The sequence below is a fragment of the Crocodylus porosus genome, unplaced genomic scaffold (genome assembly GCF_001723895.1).
Source record: "Crocodylus porosus isolate Cpor-Errol unplaced genomic scaffold, CroPor_comp1, whole genome shotgun sequence".
Classification (NCBI taxonomy): domain Eukaryota; kingdom Metazoa; phylum Chordata; order Crocodylia; family Crocodylidae; genus Crocodylus; species Crocodylus porosus.
The window spans coordinates 36,446,766-36,455,960 of NW_017728951.1; the positions used below are offsets into that span (position 1 = coordinate 36,446,766).

Genomic DNA, 9,195 nt, shown 5'->3' on the forward strand with positions numbered 1-9,195 from the left:
AGGTGATAGGTCACCTGGTCATAGAAGGAAATGAGATTGGTCAAACAAGACCTACCCACAACAAACCCGTGCTGGCTGTTCCTTAGGATGTTAGCATCTGCCAGTCCATTAAGGATGGCCTCTTTTTAATAACTTTTTCTAAGACCTTCCCCAGGATAGAGGTCAGGCTGATGGGCCTATAGTTAGCCGGATCCACTTTCCGCCCTTTCTTGAAGATGGGCACCACATTGGTTTTCTTCCAGTCTTCGGGCACTATTCCAGAGCACCAGGAGTTTTCAAAGATCTGTGCCAGAGGGTGGGCTATAATGGTGGAATGAATGAATGAAAATGGACTTAAATGATGGAGCACCAGAAGTTGCTGACATTTTCGGAGGTAATTTGTAACCATCTAACAGGGCTTGTTGCTCAGTTTAACTGGTATTTCGGTGAAATGGAAAAGACTCTACAAATCAACCAGGACTGGATCAGGGATCCATTTTCAGATGCTACCAACAAAGAAATGCTACACATGTTCATGAAGAAGACAAACTGATCAAACTGAGCAAAGACAACTTTTTATGTCAGAAGCATCAGAATTGGGATGAAACATCTCAAGTTTTTGGTTGGAAATTGAAACTGAATATCCAGAGCTTACTAGGAAAGCAATGGAAGTCCTGCTGCCATTTGCAGCTACATATTTGTGAGTCTGGATTTTCTGCACTGGCTGCTATTAAAACAAAACAGAGCAAAACTGGACGTGAAGGATGAGATGAGTTTGTCTTTCTAATATTGCTTCAAGGATTGAGGAGCTATGTAAGACCCACTAGGCCCAAGTGTCCCACTGAAATAGCAAGATTGACATTACTTTTGGCTTATTTTGGGGTATTTTTCATTGAGATTTAAGATTTTTAGCTTTAAGATATTTATTATTCTGAATATTAAAGGCTTTAAGTTAGAAATATTAAAGGACAATCATAATAACTTCATTATACAGAAATGAGTTTATGCAGACACTTCATTAAGAGTTGTAATATTGTTTCCTATTATGTACTAATCCAGCAGCATACCAGGCCCAAACTTCTGTGGCATAACTATGATATATATATATATATATATTTAATTCATAAATTAATAAAGCATTTAATGTTAATTAGTATAGCCTGCCTTATATCACATTATTGGTAACATTTTAAAAACAAGAAAAAATATATATGTGTAGATGACCTGAAACTGAGACAGAAGGGGTTATGCACACTTGTTGAAAAAAAGGTTGAAAACCCTTGCTTTAGGTAATTGTCAATAGTTTTGCAACAATGTAGCAGTGCTTAAACAGTAGCTTATTATTGCCTACTAATTACTTTCAACCCACTAAGCATAAGCCCACACACAGAGGCTGCAAATTGGGTCTATTAAGGTGCTGTTGTTGGTCAATGATCCTCTATTAACCCTTAATTTGAATTGAAATTTAATTTGAACTGTGATGCAAATTGGTTAACAAGTTTTAGCAGGTCTGTAAACAGCCTTGGTGTCCTCCCTGGCAGGCAGCCCACCACCGGGTTCATTGTGGGCTGGACCTAGCTTTTGTGCATTTTTTTCATTTCTTTTTTTAAATGGATATTAATGCAGAAATACAGGTAGGAGAACATACATAGTTCAGTTGAATGGGATAAGTAAGCACAGTCATTTTCATTGCCTTCACCCAAACAAAGACTCTACCTTGCCTGTCCTGCATTGCTATGTGTTTCGATTTGCATCCTAATCACCTGGTCTTTAAGATATCATTAGTAATGTGTTAGATTTCTACTGTTCTACTAGGTTTCTCACGATCCTTCAGTTTCCTTACTCCAAGCTCAAAACTTAACAACATTCCTTGTGGTCTAATATGCACCATGGATGGCCTTTTCCTGTCAACCTAGTGCCAATCTGTAAATATTATCCTTGGAAATGGGATGTGAGAACTGTGTTCCTATAGGATTCTATGCCTGTCTCTGCATTTGCTGAAATATGCTTAGCTGAAGCAGTTTAAGTTTTATCCTTCATTATATTTTCCAGCATCTGTAAAACCTTTTATTACTATGCTCCTGTTTGGAAGAAACTGAGGACTATAGGAGTAGACGGAGACAGTCAAATAGCTCTAGCATGTCTCATTACAGTTCTGCCTTGTTGCTATTTGAGTATTACTGGAAATAAACTATTTTGGAGATACTGTCAACATACGTGTCTGTCTTCTCTCCTTTTTGCAGCCTTCTGAAAAGAGCAGCCGTTCCAAAAGTACTGGCGTCTTCCAGGACGAAGAGCTGCTGTTTAGTCACAAGCTTCAGAAAGATAATGATCCTGATGTTGACCTCTTTGCTAGTCCCAAGAAGTCCAAGGTAAATTTAGAGCTCTGTTCTGAATCTTCTGTTTGAAGATGGAATCTTCATACACATGGTTGCATTAGGTCCTTTTGCTGAGATGTTGATGGGCACAATCACTGCCCTCCATCCAGGAAAGACTGATGATACATATGGATGTAGTATTCACTAGCAGTAAGAAAAAATCTGTGATGCATTTTGTCTTTCAGTCTGCAAGCCGCAGTGTGAAGCTGTCCTTTGGAGAAGGGCTGTTTGGTGATGATGAAGAGGATGATCTCTTCAGTACTGCTAAAGCAAAGCCCCCGGTATTTGCCTCTTTATTATAAATGACTTCTTTGAAAGGCCTAGGAAAGTGGAAATGAGTATATGGGGATTGCTACAGAGATTTCCAAGTGAAATCAATAGGGTAGAATCTCTCTTTGAAGTACAGGCAGTCCTCGGACTTGCAACATAATTGGTTCCTGAAAACTGGGTTTTAAGTCAAAACTTTGTAACTTGGAACTGTTTTCCCTATAGGGAACAATGTTAAAATGGGGATTTGGTTCCTCAACCAAGGCCTGATTATCCTATTTTTCACCCAAAATAACCCAGAATTTTGTACTCAATCAATTTATAGATGAATGATATACAGTAAAAGCTCTGTTATCCGGCATCCCCCCGGAATGGGGGATGCCGGATAACAAAATATGCCAGTTAATTGAGTGGCCCGAACAGGCATCCTTGCACAGCATTGCTGCCCCTCCTGTGGGCCCTGCAGGCCCCATGGGACAGGGAGGCAGGCTCCACGCAGCCTGCTATGCCCTGGGCTGTTGGGGCTCAGCAACACAGGCTGCTTTGCCCCGGGCTGTGGGGGCTTGGAGGAACTGGTTTCACTTTAACTGCATGCCTGCTTGTAAGAGTATGCTGGCTTTTAAGGTGCCGTTAATGGGAGCTTTTACTGTAGCTACATTAATGTATTTATATTGTAAATAGCAATCATATTGATTTGGAAAGAGATCTTTGAGGTGATTTTGCTGAACTTTTTGAAGGGCTCTTGGCTGGAGTCCTTCTCAGGAGTCCTGGCTGCAGGTTTTTTTGGAGTCTTGTCTGCTTTCTTAAAGAAAGCGTCCAAGGAAGTTTGAACAGATGTTCTCCAGGGAGATGGGTGACACAGCAAACTTGTTCGCTGGTGTGGCTTTGCATCAGATCAAGCATTGTAAAGTTGAAACTGACGTCAGAAAGTTGAAATGGTGTCAATTTTTGAGTTAGTGGGATCTTTCTGAAGAGACCTATCCCCTGTGCATCTTCAGGCTCACGTCCAATTTATACATAACTTCCCCTGCTCATTTTTGATTCTCATTTCAGAAAGTGGCAGAAAAGAAACCGGTAACCAAAAAAGACAGCAGTGGCCCATCCTTAGAGACCAGTAACGTTCCTGAGCATAATCTAAATGCCAAACAAAATAAGGCAAATAAGCCAGAAATCACTGAGGTATATACCCACATCTTAAAACCTGGTCTTTTCCTGTTTACTGTTTATCATATCTCTAAGTTTAAATAGCTTCTCAAAACTAACTCCTTGCCTGATAGGTGGCAAAGCAGCATGGTGTTTAATATTGTACTGGGTGAGGTGTAAGAAATAACTAGTCCTTTTGGCTCTTAGTGGCTTAATAGAAAATGAAAACTGACAGATGCTGTGCATACATCTTCCAAAACACTCCTTAATTTTTTCTGTAGTAAATCTTAAGTTTTGAAGTGCAGGTAGCATGTAAGGAGAGACTTCAATACCACAAGATTCTTTTAATGCTTCAGCTGTTTTCTAATTTGTGTCTCCAAGCACAACAACATTGGGTCTGATACCTTTGTGTTTGAGTAGTATGGCTGGCTAGATGCCAGACCAGAGCTCCGGCGCTACTGTGCAACTCTGGCCTGGTTGTATTTGATTTTGGCGTTAATTGACGTCCTTGAGCAGAAAAGTGCTGTTTTGCTTTTTTTTTTTAAATTGACTGCTCTGTTCCCAGTGTGCTGCAAGCTGGAGGCTCCTTTGTCATGGGCTAGAGCCTCTGTGGTATAGCAGAGGCTTGGCACCCTTGTTAGATAGACAACATAGAAGTGCTGTAATAGAGCAATCAAAGGTGCATCAAATGGTGCTCCTTCATGGGGATACAGTTGGTTTTCTACTAGTAAAATAACTGATGTTAAGTGACTCGCACAGGCTACAACCTGTGAATGTTTGTTTGTGGGTAGAGAGAATGAAATCATGGGTTTGCTGACCTAGTCCTTTAAGTGATGTCAGGTGTCCGGTATTTGTTACACCAGAGGTATAAAACTTATAGGATGAGTTTTATAACTCTGGTGAGTCACCCAGGGCTACTTTGTGAGCCAGACCTGGAGTTCAGGGCTGCGGCATCTGGCCCATAGGGCTGCACATCAGGTGGGAAATTTGGTGATTTGGTGATGGCTTGGTGTAAATTGCTGAGACTTCCCACTGCCAAATTTTCTGGTCCTGTGAGCCACCCTACAGGCCAAATGGCATGGTTTCATGCTCCAGAACCAACCCATGGGGCTTCCCACAGAGCTGGCAATTTGGGAGTGGCAGCAGCTGTAGCATCCTCTAGTCTTTGTAATACCAAATTTCTGGTCTTGCGGACAGTCCTTCCAGCCAAATGAATAGTTCCCATGCTCTGAATCCAGCCCATAGGGCTCTACAAGGCTAGAAATTTGAGGGGAGAAGCAGTAGCAGCAATAATTGGTGGGAGCCACAGCTATTACCACTGCCACCGCTCTTCCCGTCATCACATTTCCAACTCTGTGGGCTGGATCTTTGTTACCTCTGTGTTACATGGTCATCTCTCCAGAGTTCACAAAGAAATGCAAAAGAACAAAAGCAGCTTCTTCATATGAATGCATTAAAATGCATACTGCACGCCAGATAAAGATTTCTGTTGCATTTGTCCAGCTGACTTTTAATCCAGTGTAATTTTGTACAGAAATCCACAGGTCCTGCTCCCATTAAAACCAAAGAGCCCTCGTCTCGGATTGGAAAACTACAAGTAATTATTTTACTGGCATTTTAGCTTTAAAAATCTTCTTTGCCTCACTAATGGCTCTTTTAATAAAGGAAAAAAGAAAGAAAGAAATGATGTTCACTTCCCCTTTCTAATTGTCAGCTTTTAAGGCCTCTTTTTCAGACGCAGCTGATTTTTCAATTGTTGCTTAGCACATATTGCATGTCTAATATGTTTTTGTTGTTCTTTCTTCCCTTTTGGAAAACTGATTATGGGAAGCACTATCTTAACTGTGCTTCTGAGTTTGGGGGACTTTCCTGAACTATTGTTGCTTTCTTTGGCACTATTTCTCAAGCATGCAAAGAAACTCTTGTTTGACAGTCAGTCGTAGAATGTGGTACAGTAGCATATACAGGCCTTGTATGATCAGAGGCCTGTTCTACAAGCATAGTACAATCGTAGTGAGACGAGGGAGGGGAAATGAAGGCACAGAAAGACAAACCAACCTGGCCAGTGCTAGTGGCTAAACCAAAACTAGAACTCTGCTCTTCAAGTCCTACACGAGTGCCCTGTCTGCTAGTCCATGCTGTGTCTCTCGTGTGCTTTCACCATTCTTATGGTAGTACTAATACAATTTTGTTCATGCTTCTTAGGCTACCTTAGCTATTAATCCAGCAGCCTTACTACCCAGTGCAATGCCCAAGATCTCCAGCATGAAGCCTGTACCGCCAACTTCAGAGACTCCAGTACATGAGCCTGATGGCATACAAAGCACTGAAACCTTTCATACTGCAGGAAGCAATGAAGGGTCTGGCGTGAGCTTTGAACATCCCATGCAAGCAGAAACCTTGCACAGTGCCAATAAGGTAATGTCAGTGCCTAGATTAAGTGTGTATCACTGCTGTTAGCATGATTTTGTTGTTAGCAGAAAGAGGAGGGACCTAGAACTCCCTGAGCTGGAACTTTCTATGATTCTATGATAGAAGCTCCCTTTGCCTCTGGGAGAGCACAGACACTGACAGTGGTAGGCTGGGGAAGGAGATGGAAGCAAAGGGATATGCCTCTGAAAGGGGACGGAGGTCATTCTTACTTTCTTTGGGATTTAAAAAAGTTGTTAGCTGCTGCTTCCTTGTGCAGTCTGCCCTCTTTGGTGGCGGGGAGGAGACTGGGAGCAGGGGTGCAGCCATACCTGCAGCACTGATCACTGCTCCAGCATACCCTTTGCAGAATAGAATCCTGGATCCGCCCCTGCACATGCTGCCACATAGCCAAGGGCTGTCTTGGAGAGGGAGAGATGTTAATTCAGTCCATGCCCCACCCCCTTGCAGTAAAGGAGAGAAGTTTAAGTTAGCTTAGGAAAAAAAGGTTTGAGAAACAACAACACAACACCAAACCTGATCAATGAAGAACATTGCTTACATGCTTTCCAGCAATTCTCTCCATCCTCAGGAGACATTTGACCCCTCTGGGAAGTTAACTTTCTCAAGGTAGATGCAAAAGTTTGCAGTTTTACCCCTCTGGAACCCACTTTGTTTAGCACATTATAGAACAACATACAGCCCTGAGGCCAGATCCAGCCCACAGAGGCTGGATCTGGCCTGGGGAAGATGTGACCCAGCCAGGGATGGTATGGAAAATCAGGTGGCATGCAGCCGCACCAAATTGTGTGTCCCCTCCACAGCTGTCCCTGCTGCTCTCTTAGGCCCATGCTTACTTTTGCTGCAGGGGGGCTTGGGGCTTTGCAACAAGGGAACCACAGGCAGCATGAGCTCTCAGGGGAGCAGAAATATGCAGCAAGGAACCAGGGAAGCAAAATGTTGCTGACTAGATCCCGATTATAGCATGCTTTCATTGTGTGTTCAGTACTGAAAATAAAGTTTGCTGTAAGACTGCACGAGTGCATAAGCTTCCAGTCCACCTAGGGCAGATAGATGGGTCTTATCCAGAAGCTGCAGGATTCCAAATCAACCCTGCTTCTTGTCTAGTAGCAATCAGCACAGTTTAAAAAAAAATCAATATTAAGCCCCTCAATTATCTCATTCAAGTCCTTTTTGCTGAAAACGAGAGATTTATAGATTCATAAAAACCCAGACTGAGATCGTAGTTGCTCAATTCAAACCCATTTAAACAAACCATTAAGCCCTTAAGTATAATAGTTTTCACAGTCAATAAAATAGAGGTATGAATAAAAACACTGAGAAGCACAGAGCTGTCACTTAAGCAGCAGCTTTTTTTGTCAAGTAATTGTATTACTGAAGGAGTCAGGTATTTTTTTTTTCTCTCGTCACAGAAGGTTACAAAACAGGCAGCAGCTCCAAGGACTTTCCTACCACTGTCAGTCAGCTTCATACCTGACTTGGAATGACACCCCTAATATCTCCTTGCTAGACTAAGGAAAGAGCATTCTAATAGGGAATAGCAGTTTCTCTTGGGCAAGTTAGACACAATGCTGTTTGCTCAAACATGCAAAAACCTTTTGCTTCCTAATCAGAAAGCCTTCAATACACAGAACTGCATATAAGGCATACATAATGCAGGCGTCATGTGTCCTATCTATGTACCCTTACAGGCCTTATGTGCTTTGCATAAGCAAAGCTATATAGAAAGTTAAAGTTCATGGAAGCTCATTCACATCAAATTAATTTCTTAACTGTCCAAAAACTTCAGTATCGTCTTCCCCCTTACCAGTCAATTAGGCTCAATAAAAATGAGATGGTTACATAGATGCCTGAAAAAAATCAAGCACAAAGTTTAATGCCAGCTTGAATCATAGAAATTTAGGCTTGGAAGGGACCTTGGGAGGTCATCTAGTCCAGCAGCTCTCAACCTTTTGCACCGTATGTCCCACCTACATAAGTTCAAAAAATCCTGGTTCTACCGCTTGTCAGGCAGGGCAGGGGGTCCCCCAGAGGCCAATCGAAGCGTGCAAAACCGGAAATCCCACTGTGGCACTTCTGGTTTCGCCACTGCAACCTGAGTCCCACCTAGAGGACCATCGGTGGGACACATCCCACTTGTTGAGAAACCCTGACCTAGTCGAACCCCCTCTCAAAGCAGGACCACGCCCAGCTAGATCATCCCAGCCAAAACTTTGTCTAGCCAGGTTTTGAAAACCCCCAAGGATGAAGCTTCCATCACCTCTCTGGGTAACCTGTTCTAGTGTTTTAGTACCCTCCTAATGAGAACATTCTTCCTAATAGCTAACCTAAACTTCTCTTGCTGCAACTTGAGACTGTTGGTCCTTGTTCTGTTGTCTGCCACCACTGAGAGCAGTCCAGCTTCAGTATGTCATTAGCCTTCTTTGCAACAAGGGCACGCAGTGGCCTGTATTCAGCTTTATAGTCCACTGGAACCCCCAAGTCCTTTTCTGCAGAGTTGCTGCCCAGCTAGCCAGCCCCCAGCCTGTACTGGTGCATGGGATTGTTCTGTCCTAAGTGCAGGACTTTGCACTTATCCTTGTTGAACCTCATGAGATTTCTTTTGCCCCAATCCTCCTAGGTAGAGGGAGAAAAACTGTGTGTGTGTTTGTGGGGGGGGGGCTGAGCATGTGCATGCATTCATGTATTTTCCCTGTCCCCCCTCGCCCCCCCAGCACATAAGTTTGTAGGGGAAGGGGTGGGGGGAGGGGAAAGGGCTGTGAGTTGGGGGCAGGGCACAGGACAGAGCCACAGCTTGTTCAGGGGGTATGGGCGGGGGGAGGGGTGGCTACCACTACTCGCATACCTTGGAAGGGCATGGGGGGCATATGCCCCCAGATCTGCATGGGGCAGGGCAGGCTGCCACTGAACTGTGGCTAGGGCTGCACCGGGCTGTTCCTGGCAGGGGCTGGGCCATGCTGCACTCAGAGTGCGAAGGGCAGTTGGAGGGGCTGTGGTG

General features: G+C 43.5%; 1 protein-coding gene across 1 annotated transcript in view; it reads left to right on the forward strand.

Moving 5' to 3' along the window:
- The window catches only part of LOC109323856 (WASH complex subunit FAM21A-like), a 51,169-nt gene that overhangs the window by 33,515 nt on the left and 8,459 nt on the right, over positions 1–9,195 (forward strand). The window contains exons 23-27 of the mRNA XM_019555525.1: positions 2,223–2,351; positions 2,543–2,638; positions 3,678–3,803; positions 5,302–5,364; positions 5,973–6,185. Of these exons, the coding sequence (XP_019411070.1) occupies positions 2,223–2,351; positions 2,543–2,638; positions 3,678–3,803; positions 5,302–5,364; positions 5,973–6,185 (627 nt within the window). The remainder of the gene's footprint in view (positions 1–2,222; positions 2,352–2,542; positions 2,639–3,677; positions 3,804–5,301; positions 5,365–5,972; positions 6,186–9,195) is intronic.